This window comes from Ictidomys tridecemlineatus, chromosome 10 (assembly GCF_052094955.1).
Source record: "Ictidomys tridecemlineatus isolate mIctTri1 chromosome 10, mIctTri1.hap1, whole genome shotgun sequence".
NCBI classification, from domain to species: domain Eukaryota; kingdom Metazoa; phylum Chordata; class Mammalia; order Rodentia; family Sciuridae; genus Ictidomys; species Ictidomys tridecemlineatus.
Genome location: NC_135486.1, coordinates 137,257,737 through 137,275,314, shown reverse-complemented (window position 1 = coordinate 137,275,314; position 17,578 = coordinate 137,257,737). Strand labels below are relative to the sequence as shown.

The 17,578-nt window shown below is 49.9% G+C and overlaps 1 protein-coding gene and 1 long non-coding RNA gene across 8 annotated transcripts; one reads left to right on the top strand and one right to left on the bottom strand.

Moving 5' to 3' along the window:
* Positions 1–2,695: 2,695 nt before the first annotated feature.
* On the bottom strand, positions 2,696–8,652 carry Rab26 (RAB26, member RAS oncogene family). Of its 7 annotated transcripts, none has more exons than XM_021734935.3 (9): positions 8,267–8,649; positions 7,102–7,212; positions 4,759–4,800; positions 4,609–4,675; positions 4,374–4,426; positions 3,988–4,053; positions 3,831–3,887; positions 3,656–3,742; positions 2,696–3,553 (listed from the first exon to the last, which is right to left on the bottom strand). In XM_021734935.3, exons 1-9 carry the CDS (start codon positions 8,459–8,461, stop codon positions 3,488–3,490), a joined length of 744 nt encoding a protein of 247 aa, XP_021590610.1. In that variant the 5' UTR covers positions 8,462–8,649; the 3' UTR covers positions 2,696–3,487. The 7 variants fall into 7 exon arrangements, 6 of the variants coding, with proteins under 6 accessions (XP_021590610.1, XP_005337858.1, XP_040133350.1 ...); XM_005337801.5 differs by having other exon boundaries at positions 3,656–3,732; positions 8,267–8,648; XR_005730522.2 differs by having other exon boundaries at positions 3,494–3,553; positions 3,656–3,732; positions 3,988–4,207; positions 8,267–8,652.
* Positions 8,653–8,718: 66 nt separating this feature from the next.
* Positions 8,719–14,677, top strand: LOC144367562 (uncharacterized). The gene is made up of 3 exons (XR_013427073.1): positions 8,719–8,854; positions 13,338–13,407; positions 14,395–14,677. It is a non-coding gene; the product is annotated as an uncharacterized LOC144367562 (long non-coding RNA).
* Positions 14,678–17,578: the final 2,901 nt, after the last annotated feature.

Here is a 17,578-nt window from a genome sequence, read left to right as displayed (position 1 = left end):
TCCCAGACCCTTGGGACCCATGCTGGGCATCAGGGGTAAAAGCTTCCTTTCATTGCAATGGGTATGCTTCCACCCCCTGCGGTTCCTTGTCTATTTCTCGAGAGTATGTTTCTGTGGGGTCCCCAGTCTCTCTTGTCTCAACCAACATAAAACACTTAGAACAGCGGTTGCTTGCATCCTTAGAAAACCAACATGCTTCTTCTGACTCTCAGGCTTCACCAATCTATACCTGATTACAAATCATTACCGACACTCTGTCCTATCTAAACCAAACTTTCCCTGATACAAGTCCTGCAAATTGCTTCTTGTGCGCTTCTCTAGCACGGCCTTTACTTGCTGCAGTCCCAGTAAACGTTTCCAGCTTGCCCACCTCATCCCACAAAGGAGATCCTTTCAAACTTCTACAAAATATCCCCTTATGGGAGCCCGAGGAGGGTAACCACACTACGATTCCTCAGGCTTTCCTTCTGGGATCCACAACCCCCAACTCCCTGCTGGATGGCTTTTGTCACCATAATCTAACAATCAATAACACCACCTATTCCCCATCTGGTCTCTTTTTCTGGTGCAATGGCACTCTTACCACCATTATGTTTCCCAATATGTCCAGCCCATGTCTTCTGGTTACTATAGTCCCACAGCTCACTCTCCATAGTAGTTCAGAAGTGCAATTCATCCTTAATCCTCCAAGACCCGTAAGACGGGCTGCATTCCTTCCAGTAGTGGTGGGTATCTCATTAACAGCCTCAACAGCAAGTGCAGGCTTATCAGGAGGAGCATTAGGTCATTCTCTATGGGCTGTCAAGGACATGAATTCGAAACTCGAGGGAGCACTCACTTCAACAGCAGAATCTCTAGCCTCCCTGTAGAAACAGGTCACCTCATTGGCCCAAGTCACCCTCCAGAATGGCAGAGCCCTACATTTAAATGACTGCCAAAAAAGGCAGAACCTGTCTTTTCCTCAGGGAAGAATGCTGTTATTACATAAATGAATCAGGGCTTGTGGAAAGCAATATTATTAAGCTCACTAACCTAGCAGCCACCCTAAGGACCCCAGTAAACCAAAACCTTTTCTCTTCCTTAATGGCCACTCCTCTTCTTACATGAGTATGGCCTATCCTTGGACCACTATGTATAATTCTTCTGATGTGTCTGTTTCTACCATATATTGTAAAGTTTTTTCAGACTCAAGTAGGTAAAATCTCTAACCAAACTAACCAGCTTCTGTAGAAATTATCAGCTCCTGGCCACTGATGAACCAGCCACCTCTTCCAGGGAACGTCCCACCCAATGTTGAAAGACTCATCACAAACTCCTGGGACACCTTTTTAAGAGCAATATCCGATGATGCCTGGCTTGTAGTCACCCATGGAGACTTACGTTGACTGGATCAAGATGATAATGGATCTTTGGCTGCAGGGGACTTTCTGTGACATCCCACCCGACCTTATACCAATTCTTGCTGCCCTCCTATGGGGGCTCCTGACTTCCCTCCTTCAGTCCCCTTCCCCTGCTCAGCAGGAAGTAGTCAGAATAAATAGGCATCCCTTTCCATGCAATAACAAAGAGGGGGGAATGTTGGGAGTCCCCTAAGAGTTCCCCAGGCTCTTAACATGGCGGCGGGCACATTGCCAATGGGCAGGCAATAGGTAGGCAATAGGTTGTTTTGAAAATTCCCCAGTTGGTCTGCCCTTCTTCCGTGCTCAGCTCCTGCTCCACTTGGACCCCATGCTGAGTGAATACACATGTACCATATGTGTTGACCTGACCTTTATTTGATTGGCCTCAGGGGGCTTCCTGCTTTGAGACAACTGGCTTTCATTTTCTATATAAGCCAGTACCAACCTTCAATAGATGCACCTTTTGCCACATCTATCCGTGTGTATGTGTCACTCTCCGACGGCAAACCTTGGCTTTTCAATTTTCATATGCTGTTGGTACTCTAAAGGAGTCACTTGTCCTTGAAGAAAATGGAAACTTAAAAAACCCTCAGGGAAAAAGGGAACCAAGGGCTCTGACCATTGGCAATTTCCCCTGCCCGCCAAAAGTAACTGACAAACTCCCATGATGTGGCCCTGCAACTCACTCTTGTCATAGCCCGTCACCGTTTATTCTTGAAAATGTGCCCCTTGGCTGCTTAATAAAGCATTGATGATCCTTTATTGAAGTCTGTTTCTTTTTCTTTTTGTATTCTCTTTCATATTTCAGTCCTCAAGCAATCTGGAAAGAGGAGAGGCTTGAATATGGGAATTCCTTACTAATGACTTGGCATCTCTTTGAAGTGCCTTCACTTTTATTTGTTATCCAAAAAAAGATTTTTTTTTTATATGTTTGCCTCAGGTTAGGTCTGGAAGCTCTCCTTAGATAACAGGTCATTAGGCACCGCTTTTTTTTTTTTTTTTTTTTAGACAAACAACTTTATGTGATACCGAGGATCAAACCCAGTGCCTCATGCATGCTAGGCTAGGCCAGTGCTCTACTGACTGAGCTATTACGGCAGCCCACCACATTTTTGATTAGTGGGTCTTATGGACGAAAGTTGACACTGATCACCCAGCTTTTAGAGTGATCCCTGAAGAGCATTGAGCTTTCAAGCAGACATGAATTGTAGGGAACTTAACCTACTTAGTACAGATGTCTGGGCCTTACTATAGAATCTGTCTAGAAGTCAATGTCTTTGAACAGATGTGACAAATTCCAGAAAAACACATCTTTATTTACTAGGACTGGAAAAAAAGACAGGCTCACAATCAAAAGACTGGTTTGATAACTTCATGTAAGATGGAGAGAGCTTGGCAACCACAGGCTTTAGTTGTGAGCAGGTGCCCTGACCTGCCAAGTTGGTACCCTGGTCAGTAGGTTAGGGCTATTGGTCCTATTTACTGACACTACTGTGATTTCCCATATGCTGTTCCCTGTATTAAAAATCACAGCTTTGGTGTCCTCCAGGGTCACATGAGAGGATCCATTTGGTGAACCAGAGCTTCCTAGCTGGGAGTGGGTGGCTCTGGACCTTAGGGCACACAAATACAGGATGTTGTTATCAGTGAAGCCCTCTGTCCCAAGTGTGGGGATTCCTGCCTAAACAGTGTCTGGCTGAAGACATGAATTTTCTAAGGTCAGTTACTGTAATGTATATGCTGGCCTGTGGCACACTGGGAGTGCCCGGGAGAGGGCAGCAAAGCCCTTCATCTTGTTAGTACATTTGCTGGGCGCCCCCTCCTGGGCTCAAGACCTTCGCTTTTCTGTGATGGCTTTGAAGCCTGCATGTTGGGACTGAAGATTGATGACTACAGCTTAAACAAGGAAGGAGTGAGGCTTGGATGGGAGTCCTGGAAATGGACACCACTGGGATGGCCACTGTGTGAAGTCAAAAGGGCCTGAAAATCCTCTGTCCAGCCTTCCAGGTCTGTGCTGCTTCCTCCAGAGTGGAATTGAGCTCAGCTAGGTTCAGGATCGGCAGCAGGAAGACCCTTGACCCTCATTTTTAACATACTCGTGCAGCCGGAAGCGGGGCTCGCTGGAAGCCTTCGTGGAGCGCTGTTTCAGCTCCCTGCAGAACAGTGGTGACATGGAACAAGGTGGCCTCTTACACCCCCGGCAAGGGGATTCACACCTTGGGTTTGGGGGTTCTTTGTTCACTGCCAGGACTTACTTTGCTATGGCTGTGAAGGCCAAGTCCACATTGAGGCCTGACTTGGCACTGGTCTCCATGAAGGGCAACCCATATTCCTGCAAACAACTGCTGCCAGCTCGGTGGTGGCCTGGTGGGGACAACCCAGGCTCCCCAGCTTCGGGGTACCCTCATTGCCCACCCTGCCCTGACTCACCTTGGCCAGCTTCTCCCCATCCTCCCTTTTCACCACACGTTCATGAGCGGAGTCCACCTGGCCCAGGCACAGGGTTTTGGGTGATAGGGCCCATGGCTTGGCCACCCTCCCCCATCACCTGCCTTGCCTTATAGGCTGTAGAGGGCAGTCTGCCCACCTTGTTCCCCAGCAGCATGAGCACCACGTTGTGCTGGGCATACTCCTGGATCTCTGTCAGCCAAGCCTGTGGGGAGAGCTGGGGGCTGGTGCTCCTTGCACACCTTACCCTTTTGGAAACTTGGCCCCTCCAGGCCACACCTTGTAGATTGCCCGTTTCCAAAAAGCTCCCATGTGTTGGGCAGAGGTGCCCACCTTACAAGTGCCTTATCCAGGGAGTCCTGCTGACAGAGCTGAATGTCACCCAAGCCCATTTTAGCTCATACTCAACCTGGGCTACCTTGAGCCCTGGAGAGGCTTGTCACTTCCCCTCCCTGTTAGGGTCCTCAAAATTCTAGGGGATTCCATGGCATGGCCCATGCCTCCCACCAGGAAGAGGCCACTGACCTGGATGTTGTCAAAGGAGGCCTTGTTGGTGACATCATAGAGTAGTAGTAGTGCTGGGGACAAATGACAGTGAGGAAATCCCTGGAGCCCAGTGGCTCCCTGTTCCCAAGTCACCACAGGTAAGAGCATCACACCCTGAACTGCTGTCCCACTGGCCCTCTTAGACCCTCTGAGCTGGTCACCTATAGACCACATCCCAATTACCAGGAGGTTGGTCCCTGGTCCAAAGACTCACCATGAGCATCTCGGTAGTAGGCATGAGTGACACTGCGGAACCGCTCCTGGCCAGCTGTGTCCCAGATCTGTGTCAACAGGTACTGGTCATGCTGTCTAGCTCCTTCCTGGTATCCCCTTCCCCCAACTTGCCCCTCCCTGGTCAACTTACCTGCAGCTTCACCTTCACTCCATCCACGTCCAGAACTTTGTTCTGAAACAGAATCAGCCCAGTGCCACTCTCTGGCCTGGGGCTTCCTAGGGTGAGGTGCCAGGGGGTGGGGGTGGGGGTGGGGGTGGGCAGTGCAAGCCAAGGCTGAGCCCAGGTTCACTATTGGGGAGGATAAAGTTCCCCTGTCCTGCCTCTTGCTAAGTCCTTAAGTCATTCTTGAGCCTTGCCCACCCCCACACATCTCCTGATACTTTTCCTAAAGGCCATGTTTAGGCCCATGTGCTTCCTGCCTCCTCCTGACAGAGCCCCCCACCTTCTGTTCAGATGGCTGCCCTGATGAGCTTGCTGGTTGCCACCATCCATGGCCAGCTGTGTCCACTTTTAGGTCAAGTTTCTTTTTGCCTACCACCTCCACTGACCTGGAAGGCCCCTGCCTCAGCCCCCAGAGGGGTCCCATTGCTCCCTCTTCCCCTCTCATAGCCCATCCTTAGCTGCCAGCCTCCTGAGGTCTGCACAGATTTCCCTGAACCATTTTCAAATGCAGCCTGTCCCCTGCTCTCTGAAGAGTGCTCTGGACACCCTGCTTTTGCTTAGAGCCACTCATACTGATGTATCTGAAGTCATCTGTGGTGTGATCCCAAGCCTGTTATTGTGCCTCAGTTTTCCTATCTGCGGATGGAGATAGGCAGGGTGCCCGTCTCATAGTTGCTCCTATAACTTAATGAGCTGTTCTATATGTGCACTGAGAACCACGTTTAGCCCAGATAAAGAATTAGTTTTGTTTGTTTTTAAGCCTCTCCCAGCTGGGCATGATCTTGTAATCAGGTACTCAGAAGATTGAGGCAGGAGGATTGAAAGTTCAAATCCCAAACTGGGCAGCTCAATGAGACCCTGTATGTGCAAGTGCGTACTGAGGATTAAACCCAGGAGTGCTCTACCATTGGGCTACATCCTCAGCCCTATTTTATTTTGAGACAGGGTCTCACTGAGTTGCCTCAAACTTTTGATCCTCCTGTCTCAGTCTTTGAGTTGATGGGATTATAGGTATGTGCCACAATACCTGGCTTCAAAATAAAACTAAAAGGGCTGGGATTGGTGATATAGCTCAGTGGTGGGTTGAATCCCTAGTACTGAAAAAGGAAAAAAATTTTTTTTTCCACACTGGGACTCTAGCTCTTCCTGTTTGGCCCAGTGCTGTAACCACAGAGCCTAGAACTGTGTCTGGTATATAGTAGGTACCAGTGTGTGTATGGCTGTCAGTGCTCCCCAGCTGGGCCTTCCCAGTTCAGGACTTGAGGATACAAGTGGCCCCACCCCAGGCCACGAAGAGGGCTAACCACAAGCTGAGTCCCTGGTAGCTGGTACCACTTCCTCCCTGCTGTCAGGGTGCTTCTGGGTCTCCAGGGAACCAGGCTTGGCCATCTGCTGTGCTGAGGAGAATACCTAGCCTTCCCTGGCACCCTGAACAGGGACACCAACCAAATGGCCTCACTTCCCTCACTGCCTCAGAGGCAAGAGTGGAGGGGGAGGGAGGCCAGGATGGGCAAAGGACCACCTGCCCACAGCACTGTCTACCCCTTTTAGCACCTCAGCCCTTCACTCCCACACAATCTGGATAGAACACAACTCTCCAGACTAGAGGAAGCCCCCTTTCCTGCCCCCATAATGGGCCTCCCTCTCAGCCTCTTGCCAAGTAGGTCTAATTAAAGGGTGAGAAAAATGCAAATTCAGGATTTGTCAAGAACAAGCCAGCACCTCAGCACGTGGATTCTGACTGGTGGGCAGAGGTGGGGCTGTAATGCTGGAACCCACAGATCCCTGCTTGGTATGTTGGAAGATTCCCATACTCAAAGGCAGGAGCTTCTCCCCTAAATAAGCCCTGTGAACATCTCCCAGGCTGCACCACAGTCACCTAACTTGCAGGGCCTGGGCAAGTGCCCAGCACCTCTCATATCCTTGGGCACCCTCTTGTACAGTGGGGCGGCAACACTGACTCCTGAGGGACATGGATCAAGTTCCTTCCCACTGCTGCCACTGTGGGGCACAGGATATGGCACCAGGGCAGTGTCAGCCGCTGGCACAGGGGAACTGTCTCTGCTTCAATTAGATGCAAACACTTCTTCAGGCATTGGATGCTTGGTGGCTAAGACATCTTGGTCACAATCATCCTCACTGGGAATGCCCACCTCCTAAGCCCCTGGATAGCATGGAGAAGACAGAACCAACTGCCTGCTGGTTCTGGGAGAACTCAGCTGATGTGGGGGAACCAGGGCTGTCACTGGGATCCTGGGTTCCTTAGAAGCCTGAGCCCTCCCAGTTGGCAAAGCATCAGTCACCACTCACCCGGAAGTCTATGCCCACAGTGGAGATGAAGGTGCCTGCCAGGAAAGCACCATCCTTGAAGCGTACAAGCAGACAGGTCTTCCCCACGCCTGAGTCTCCCACCAGCATAACCTACAACAGGCAGGAGGGTCCAACGTGTCAGGCCTTGGGGGGAGGCATGCCGGTCCACCCAGAGGGGACTTCTGGTCTGCCCTGAGCTGACCTGGCCAGAGAGGGGTTGCAGTGAGGGGAAGGAAAGGAGAGGGGTAGTCTAGGCTTGCAGGTTCAGCATGGGCTGGGGAGAGGCAGCAGCTATGGTCCCCATTGGCCTTGCCTGGACCTCCAGCTTCTGCCTCTGGTGGTAGTTTCAGTCCCCTCTCTCCCTCTGAATAGTGCCCATCTCAATCAGTGGCAGTGTGAAGACAGTATTCCATTCAGAATCCTACCCACCCTTCCACCATGGGCACCATACTTGATCTGAGAGGGAGCAAGAGCCTGGGTGGTGGCAGCTGAACCTTCTGAGAGATCTGTGGGGACTCAGAGGCAGGGCTTCTAACCCCAACAAGGACAGGAATCCCAGCAGCAAGACTCAAGAGGGATTTGCCAAACCAAGATTAGATCCTGAACTGAGGAGGGTCCTGGGCCAGGTCTGTGGACAGGGAGAACAATCAGGCCCTCTCCCTCCCCCACCCAGCCTGCTGCCAAATGTTCCAAAACCCAAAGATGGTCCTACCCGTTTTGGTGGGGCCTACCTCCACCAAATTTTATGCACCTTCTGCCTTGGTTTGGGGGAGGCCTCAGTCTCCCCACCCAGCTGGCAAACGTCTTCCTAATCTCCTCCCTTCCAGAAAAAGGAGACCCGAGTCACTGGGGGTGAGGGAAGGCAGCATATGGGAAATGAAACTGAACCCAGGTGGGGGCTCAGATTGGGGAGGGGCACCTGAAGGGCTCTCTTCACCTATCGGGCTGGGCAGGCCCTGCCAGCTGCTCAGAACCCCAAACCCTGGCCTGACAGATGTGTGCGCACGCGATGCTCAGGGCTGCTGTGCCAACTGGGGGGTGTCACTCACCCAGCTCAGCTGGGAGGATCTGCGGGACCTTGCACCGCCAACCCTGGACCCCTCCCTGCTTGGCTCTGACCTGACGCCACCTGCTGCACTCGCTTGGGGGAGGGTGTCTAGCTCACCTTGAAGGCGACGTCGTAGAAGTCGCCACCGCCGCCAAGCGAGGGCCGACCGAACTGCGGGGGCCCGTTGGGCGGCGCCTCGGGGCCAGGGTGCGCAGTCCCGGGACGCACCGGTCGGGGCCCGTTGGCAGCAGGCAGAGCGGAGGCAGCGGGCACGCTGCCCCCCTTGCACTTGGGGGTCTTCTTCCTGGACATGACAGGCGGCCGTTCAGTGCGCTCCCGCAGTGGCCGCCACGACCGGGGCGGTCCCGCTCTCCACACCGGCTGAGTCCGACCCAGACCCGAACCCGTCCCGCGGCGGCAGCGGCGGTGGCGGTGGCGGCATCATCCCAGGCGCCTGTCGCCCGCCCCGCCCCCGCCGTCCCACAGGCCTCGCAGCCACTCAGGCCCGGCCTCCCGCTGCTGCCGCCAATGGCCTGCTGGGGCGGGGCCATGCAAATGAGACCGCCTCTCCAGGGGCGGGGTCAAGAGACCCTGACACAACCCTAGGCTTGAGCTGCCGGTGAGCCCCTGCTGGGTCCTGCACCTCAGACCCAGAGACCCAACTTCGCGGGCGGCTTGGTACCTGGATGCTGATGTGGAGCCCAGGTGAGGGAGCACAGGGATCCCGCTGTGCGCTGTGCGCCATTCCATCCTCAACTGCTCCAGCCCAGTGACCCACTCACTGGACTTGTCTTAGGTCCTGGGACTAGGGAGGCGTCCTGAAAGGAAGGTGCTGGGGGCAGAGGGTTGACACTCTGGGATTCTGTCCTTTCTCAGCCATAGATGCCTGCCATCTGGCCCGTTGCTCCTCCTTGCTCTATCCTCTCCAGGGCAGGCGGGTCCAGGAAGCTCCAACACTCAAGCTTAGCAAACAAACCTGTCTGTACCGGAGCACTCAGGGCTCAGCTGACAGCTGGTTATCAGAGGCAGGACATAGTGCGCACAGCTGAGTTGGCACTGTGCCACAACCTTTGCCTCCTGGGCTGAATCCTGGTGATCTGGTCCGGGGAAGTCTTTGTCACACCAGCAGAAGGCCCTTTGAGGGTCCCTCCCAAGGGGATCTGCCTTTGAGTCTGGGAGGAGGAAGGCCCCTCCCCCAGGTGTGGCTGGCCCCTTGGCCTTCCCATTCAAGGTTCTGGCCCGAAGAAGACCAGTGCTGATTCTCCAAACTCCAAGCTGGGTCCTGGCACACCCATCTCCAGGGCCTGACACCTTCTTCCCACTTAAGCTGACTGGAGCTCTGTCTCAGGATTCCCACCCATGGTGTTCTGGTTTCAAGAATGAGTCTTAGGCAGTCAAAGCTGGAGGGAGGGTGATAGTGGGTGCAGACGTCCCCCTGAGATGAGGTGCTTATTAGTACTCCTCTGAAAGCTGGAGGTATTCCTAGCTGTGCCCCAAGGCATGGCAGCTGTCACTGGGATCCCAGGTCCTTTAGAGGCCTGAGCCCTCCTAGTTGGCAGTGCCCAGAGCACAAATAATAAGCTGCTTCTGGGAGCTGGAACTCAGAGGTCTGGCAAGATACAGATGGCGGGATGCTCTCCAGCAGCAATTCCTTGAGAAGGCCTAGTAATGACCTGTTCAACAGAGGCCTGGAAAGCAGCCCAGCATTGAGTACTATCATGTATGTGCCAGGTATGTGACATCTTCAAAACTGTATGTGAGATGGGAGCTGCTATGGTCCCCAAGGTACACGTGGGGAAACCAAGGCCCAGAAAAGCAAGGGTTGCTGTCCAAAGTCACCTAGAAAGTAACAGAACCAGGATTTGCTATTAGGAACTCTGACTCCAGAGAGTATAAAAAATCCCACAACAGAGTTGACCTAGATTCACCCCTCAGGGACCTTTCAGCTGGGGAGCAAACCCAGAGAAGCACTATTAGAGGTCCTCAGGTCTCCTTTCCTTGTCTCCCTCTTCTGCCCCCCAACCTTCCAATGCCAGAGATCTACGAAGTGGGCCTAGAGTGAAAGTATTGGACTCCAGGTGTCCCACCCCTAAAAGACCAACTTCAGGATGATTAGCCTAGGATCTCAGCTGGGGACCTCAACAGCCAAAGCCCACTAGCCCCAGTGTTTTAGGTGGTGCATCCTAACTCTTCCTTCCAGCTACTACCCAGAGCATGCCCAGGGCATGGGAACCACAGGAGTTTGGATGCTCTGGGAGCGGGCCTGCAAGTAGGGCATCCGGGGGTGGAACAGTGCTGGTGGGGCGGGCACCTGCGGAGAGGGAAGGAGGCAGGCAAGCCAGAGAAAGTGGGAGGCCAGCAGAGGAGGGGAGCTTTAAGCAGGAGAGGAAATCAGGAGAATTTATGTAAAAATCCAAGTTTCTGGTTTGTCTTGAGAAATGGGAGCTCTAGGTGCCTGCATCAGAGTCCCACTCTCAGCCTCTCAGCACTCCTTCTAATCTTTGATCATTATGTCTCTTGACTCTTCTGTTTACCATCTGTTTTCCTTTCTGGAATGTAAGCTCTCTGGGCATAGGAAACAGCCTGTCTTGGTCACTGCCATATCTCTGGCAGCTGGCTCTTCGTTTCCATAAGTAGTTATTAAACTGGTAAAAGAAATGTGAATTAGAAACAGGGGTCTAACTTCAGGAGGACATCTCATTGCTAACAAGAACTTAAGACAGGATGTGTATCAGTGGGCAATGAGAGAAAGACTGGTGTGATCATGTAGTAAGAGCAAGGCTTTGAGGAGAGGGAATTTGCACTGGCTTTTGAAGGTGCAGCAGATGTTCAAGTGGAGAGAGGACAGATTAAACTCACCAGGAGGAGGGCGTGCATATGCCCAGGTTGAATGCCAGTAGATGGACATTGGTAAGGTAAGAGAGGCCAGATTGTAAGGGAAATTTTAAAATTATGCCTAGGAGCTTGGAAATTGTTCAAAGGGAAGTAGGGAGCCATGCATAGATCCTGAGCACAGCAACAGAGATAGAACACTCTGCCACAGGAATGGGAATGGATGGTGGAGCCGGCAGGCAGGAAGATGGTTTTGAGGAGGATTGCAGTGGCCCAAGGGAGAGGTGCTAGGGACAGAGAGGACTCCAGGAGATATAGGTCTGCATGTCTGGAGGTGAGAAAGGATGACAGAGTCCATGAGGTAGAGATAGCCTGCTGGGGTAAATTAGAGATGACAGTTCCTTTGGTATTTCACAATGAGGGAGAGGGTCTAAGTCCCTTGCCCTAAAATCTGGGCAAGAGTTGTGACTTCTTTGCCCAATAGACATAGCAGAATGACTCTGGACCCAAAGCTTCTTCTCTCCTGGAATAGCCATTCTGTGAACCTGGATGCCCTGCTGGGAGAAAGCTCAATTAACTCGGCTGAGAAACCCAGTGAAAAGGGACTCATTTGCTCATTGTGTAAATGAAGAAGCCAGCTTGGTGGTAGATGCCCCAGCCTCAGAGGACATCATACAGAGAAGAGATGAGTCTTCCCATCCTGCAGATTATTGGGGGATGTTTTTTATGCAGCAACAAATAACTAGAGCAAGCCAGGAGCAGTGATGCACACCTGTAATTCCAGTAGCTTGGGAGGCTGAGGCAGGATTGCAAATTGGAGGCCAGCCTCAGCAACTTAGTAAGACCCTGTTTCAAAATAAAAAGGTCTGGGGTTTAGCTCAGTGATAGAGTCCCTGGGTTCAATCCCAAGTGCCAAAAATAAATACATAAATAACTAGAGTAGACTGCCATCACAAGTAAGAGAAGGGGCCATCTTCATGGAAAAGGTAGGGAGGGTAGGGTGGCCTTGGCCAGACCTGGAGATGCCCAGATCCCCAGGATCTTCAGAACTGGAGAGAAGAGCCCCGCAGGCCAGGATGAGCCCCTGAGGCAGGGTCTGGAGCTGAGCTACAGGGGGGGAAGTGAAGACCATGTGTCCCTGGAAAGGGTATCAACATCCACCTTTCCCATGTCCATGTTCTAACTTCCTGAGGCCTCACTCCTGGATCCTCACTCCTGCCACCCTGATAACTCAGACTCCTAGTCACCCACACTGTGCCCTCTGACTTGTCTTTCTGTGTGTCTGAGCACCTTGTCCTAGAATAACAAGTGTCATGAATCGCCATCCATGACAACTTCCTGGGACTCCTGGTCTGGGTCCAGGCAATTTTTCTTAGTGGCCCCATTTTCCAAGCCCTCCAGCTTCACCCCTGCTTTCTGCCTACCCACAGAGCTAGGTCCTTTGGCTGACCCTTGTGCTGGGAGAAGAGGCACCAGCAGGAACGAGCATCTCCTTGACTTTCCAGGCTCTGCTGGGGTTTGTTCTTCCCTGGCTCCTTCTCCTGTACTTCTTGCTCCCCAGATGTTCTGCAGTGGTTCCCTGGGGGCTGCACTGCCTCTGCACTTAACCTGTGAATTTCCTGAGAACAGACACCTTACTGCCTGTTGCTACCCCTCCCCAGGTACTAAAGGGACAGCTCTCTGACTGAGCAGCAGACAGACTGAACTTCAGAGTCCTGTAGCAAGCAGGAATAGTAGCAAAGTCCCCAAACCTTGTTCCCCTAGAGCACTTCCCCAAAAGACAGTCCTGTGGAACAGTACCTGAAGAGCAGCGCCCCCCCCCCTGGGCCCCTGGCTTGCTGTGTGACCTTGGCACGTGGTATCCTCCTTCTGAGCCTGCTCCCCATTCTGTGAAGTGTGGGGGCAGGCAAAGCTGATCTCAGAAGGCCCTTCTAGCTCAAGTACCTTATGTTCTATGACATCCGTGTGAATGTTGCTATGGAGACGTCACTGGCACTGCAACAGCATGAATGTGACTTCCACTTGAGAGAGAGAGAGGACTGAGTCACCCCAGAAAGAAGATGATGTCAGAGGTATGCTGGTCCCAGAGGCATGCAGGGGCCACACAAGTGTCATGCTGCTAAAAGGACACCTCCCTGCAGCTGCCCACTCATCTTGGTGGCTCTGATACCCTGTGGGCAAATGGTAACAGGTAGGTGTCCATCCTTCCAAGTGATGCCAAAGCAGAGAGCCACTCCCTTGCAGATATGGCCACATGCAGAAGCCCTGTTCACCCCCTGCAGATTTTGGTGGCTAGGGGCTGGGTCTCAGCAGTACTGGCTTCCATCTCCTGGCAGGATCCTCTTGTCTATTGCAGGAGGCCGAGTGTGGGGCTCACGGTTCCAGGCTCTCATAGCCTCTGAAGGACTTATTTGGCCTCATAGCAGGTATAGATGTTGGCTTAAAACAGACCCCTGTATAATCATAAGAGTCACTGATTGCTGCTGCTCTGGACTGGGCCAACTGCTTCATTTGTGTTTATTCTTCTTTCTTAATTATAAAATCAATTTATGATTTATGAGTGTGAGTACTGGGGATTGAACCCAGGGCCACTCTACCATGGAGTCACATCCCCAGATTTTTTTTAATCTTTTATTTTGAGACAGGGTCTTACTAAGTTGCCCAGGTTGGCCTGCAACTTGCAATCTTCCTGCCTCAGCCTCCCACGTGGCTGGGATTACAGGCCACTGCACCCAGCTACAAACAACTTATGACTTTGGTGGGCAAATCAACAACACAAGATGAGGTTGAGAGCCCAGCTCCATTATTCAGGAATCATCATCATTAGATTTGGTGACAGTGTCTATAGTTTCCTATTGCTACTGTAACAACTTACAACAATCACTGTGGCACAAAACAACCTACATTTATTCCCTTGCTGTCAGGGGGACAGAAGTGCCAACAGTCATTCAGGGCCACAGTCAAGGGGTGGGCAGGGTTCCTGGGAGAATCTGCTCCTCCCCACTTGCAGCTTCCAGCTTCCCTTGGCTTGTCACCACAGTACTGCAATCTGTTTCCACTGTCACCAGGCCTTTTCCTTCTTTTCTCAAATCTCTCTCAGATTCCCTTATTTAGGACCCACCTGGTACTCCAGAATAGCCTCTCTGTTTCAGTTCTGCAAAGTCCCTTTTGCCATTTAGAGGAATGTGCCCTTGTTCTGGGGATTATGACCTGGATGGATTCTTGGGTCCCTTATTCAGTCTACACAGCACTGTTCAGGTATTCTCTTTTGGGGTTGTTTTTTGTTTTTTTTTTTTTTTTTTTTTTTTTTTAAGAGAGAGTGATGGAGAGAGAGAGAGAGAGAGAGAGAGAGAGAGAGAGAGAGAGAGAGAGAGAGAGAGAGAATTTTTAATATTTATTTATTTTTTTTTTAGTTTTCGGCGGACACAACATCTTTGTTTGTGGTGCTGAGGATCGAACCCGGGCCGCACGCACGCCAGATGAGTGCGCGCTACCGCTTGAGCCACATCCCCAGCCCCATTTTGGGGTTTTTTTGAAGCAAGGGTTCTGTGGCTAAAGATCACTGGAATAGGAGTTTATTTTTCTGTGCTTTTTCCAGTATCAAAAATTTCAGGTATCAAATTCATGCTAATAAATATTTTTTATATTTATGCATACATATGCATAAAAGACACTGAGATGTGATCCTTTGTTCTCTTGGACTATAAATAAAGTTACAATTACCTGTTCCTTCCACATTTGATCTACTTGCTCATAAAAAATTCTGGATAGGAGCTTGAGTGAAGCTGACTGGTAAAGCATTTGCCTAGCATGGGCAAGGACCTGGGTTTGATTCCTAGGTTGTTCATGTGTGTGTGGATTAAGAATCTGTTCTTTGGGCTGTGGTTGAGACTCAGTGGTAGAGCACCCGCCTAATACGTGTGAGGCACTGGGTTTGATCCTCAGTACCACATAAAAATAAATAAATAAAGTCATTGTGCCCATCTACAATTAAGGAAAATATTTATAAAAAAATGCATTCTAGGGGCTGGGGATATAGATCAGTTGGTAGAGTGCTTGCCTCACATGCACAAAGCCCTGAGTTCAATCCCCAGTACCAAAAAAAAAAAAAAAAAAAAGGATTCTACTGTAAAATTAATTAATTAATTTTTAAAAAAGAATCTGTTCTTTTTGAGGTTGGAGGTGTAACTCAGTGGTCGAGTGCACCTGTGAGGTAGTGGGTTTGATCCTCAGAACCATACAAAACTAAATGAACAAAATAAAGATATATATAGACACACACACATACACATATATATGTGTGTGTGTGTGTGTATATATATATATATATAAACATTTAATAAAGAATCTGTTTCTGGGCTGGGGCTGGGGCTGGGGCTGAGTGGTAGAGCACTTGTTCACCCCTACAGAGAATGAACAGGGCTTCTGCATGAGCTTCTGCAAGACCCATGCCTCACACATGCTAGATGACAGAAAGATCACATCTACCTTTCTGTCATCTAGCATGTGTGAGGCATTGGGTTCGATCCTCAGCATCACATAAAAAACAAATAAATAAGATAGAGCTATTATGTCCATCTACAACTAAAAAAATTCTTTTTTTCAATTTTTTTAAGAGAGAAAGAGCATTTTTTTAAAAGAGAGAGTGAGAGAGGAGAGAGAGAGAGAGAGAGAGAGAGAGAGAGAGAGAATTTTTAATATTTATTTTTTAGTTCTGGGCGGACACAACATCTTTGTTGGTATGTGGAGCTGAGGATCGAACCCGGGCCGCACGCATGCCAGGCGAGCGCGCTACCGCTTGAGCTACATTATTTGTATGTGGTGTCCACCGAAAACTAAAAAAAAAAAATAAATATTAAATGCTCTTTCTTGGGCTGGGGATATAGCTCAGGCCTAGAGTGCTTGCCTAGCACATATGAAGTCCTGGGTTCAATTCATAGCACTGAAAAAATAAATTAAAAAAAAGAGAAACACATCTGTCATGATCACATCTACCTTTCTGTCATCTAGGAATTAGGATGTCGAGCCTTTTTCCAAGATCCTCTGAGGAGCCTGGTATGGTAGCACACAACTGTAATCTCAGAAACCTGGGAGGGTGAGGTAGGAGGATCACAAGTTTGAGGCCAACTTGGGCTATTAAGTGAGTCCCTGATTCAAAATTAAAAAAAAAAAAAAATTAGGGCTGGGGGTGTGGCTCAAGCGGTAGCGCGCTCACCTGGCATGCGTGCGACCCGGGTTCGATCCTCAGCACCACATACCAACAAAGATGTTGTGTCTGCCGAGAACTAAAAAATAAATATTAAAAACTCTCTCTCCCCCCAAAAAAAAAATTAAAAAGGAGTGAGTATACCACTCAGTGGAAAAGCATTCTAGGTTCAATTTCCAGAACAACAACAGCAACAACAACAAACAGAAAAAAGAAAGAAAATAAAACAACACTCTGTAGACAGATCTGGGGCCTCTATACCCAGGTGGGAGTCTCTGGTTTGGGGGAGTCTCAGTGGTGGGCTAGGTTCAAGAATTGGTGCAAGTGGGCACCTTGCCTGTAATCCCAGTACTTTGGGAGGCTGATGAAGAAGAAGGATCACAGGTTCAAAGACAGCCTCAGCACTTTAGTGAGATCCTGTCTCAAAATTAAAAAAAAATTAAAGGGCTGGGGATGTGTCTCAGTGATTAAGCACCTCTGGGGTTCAACACTTGGTATCAAAAATTAAACAAAAACCATGGTGCCAAGAACAGGTGAAAAGATCGGGAAGTACCTCTAGGGGGTGGTATTGCCTAAGACCACGTTCTTGCACAAGCATTTCCTGACCTTGCCAAATACCTGCATTTCAAATTAGCCCTATTTCTGAGAACACAATGGTTCATTATATATTCTGTGAGATGTTATTGGATTTTTTAATTAAAAACTTCTTTTCCATTTGACTCCTTTCCCCAAGGTATTAATACCCTTACCTTTTTTGGTATCTGCATTTCATTGTCTTTTTATTTTCAGGATTGTTCTAGCTGTAGCCCTGGATTTAGTGTTTCCTGTCAACATTAGCTTTCTTGTCCTTTTATATGAGAATTTAACTCATTCACATTTTTTTTTTTTACATATGTGGTGCTGGGGATTGAACCCAGGGCCTTGTGCATGCAAGGCAAGCACTCTATCAACTGTGCTATATCCTCAGCCCTCATTTACAGTTGTAATGATCACCCACATACTTGGTTTCATTTGGACTGTCTTATTTTGTAGGCTTTTGTATGTTTGTTTGGTACTGGGGATGAACCCAGAGACACTTAACCGCTGAACTACATCCATAACCCTTTTTATTTTATTTTATTTTTTATTTTGAGATAGGGTCTCCCTAAATTGCTTAGGGCCTCTCTAAGTTGCTAAGGCTGGCTTTGAACTTGTGATCCTCCTGTCTCAGCCTCCCAAATCACTTGGATTACAGATTATAGGCCCGAGCCACAGGGTCATCTTATTATTATTTTTTTAATGAATACATTCCTCTCTCCCTCTCTCCCTTCCTTCCTTCTTTCCTTCCTTCCTTCCTTCTTGTGGTGGGGAGTGTACTAGGGATTAAACCCAGAGGCTCTCTGCAATTGAGC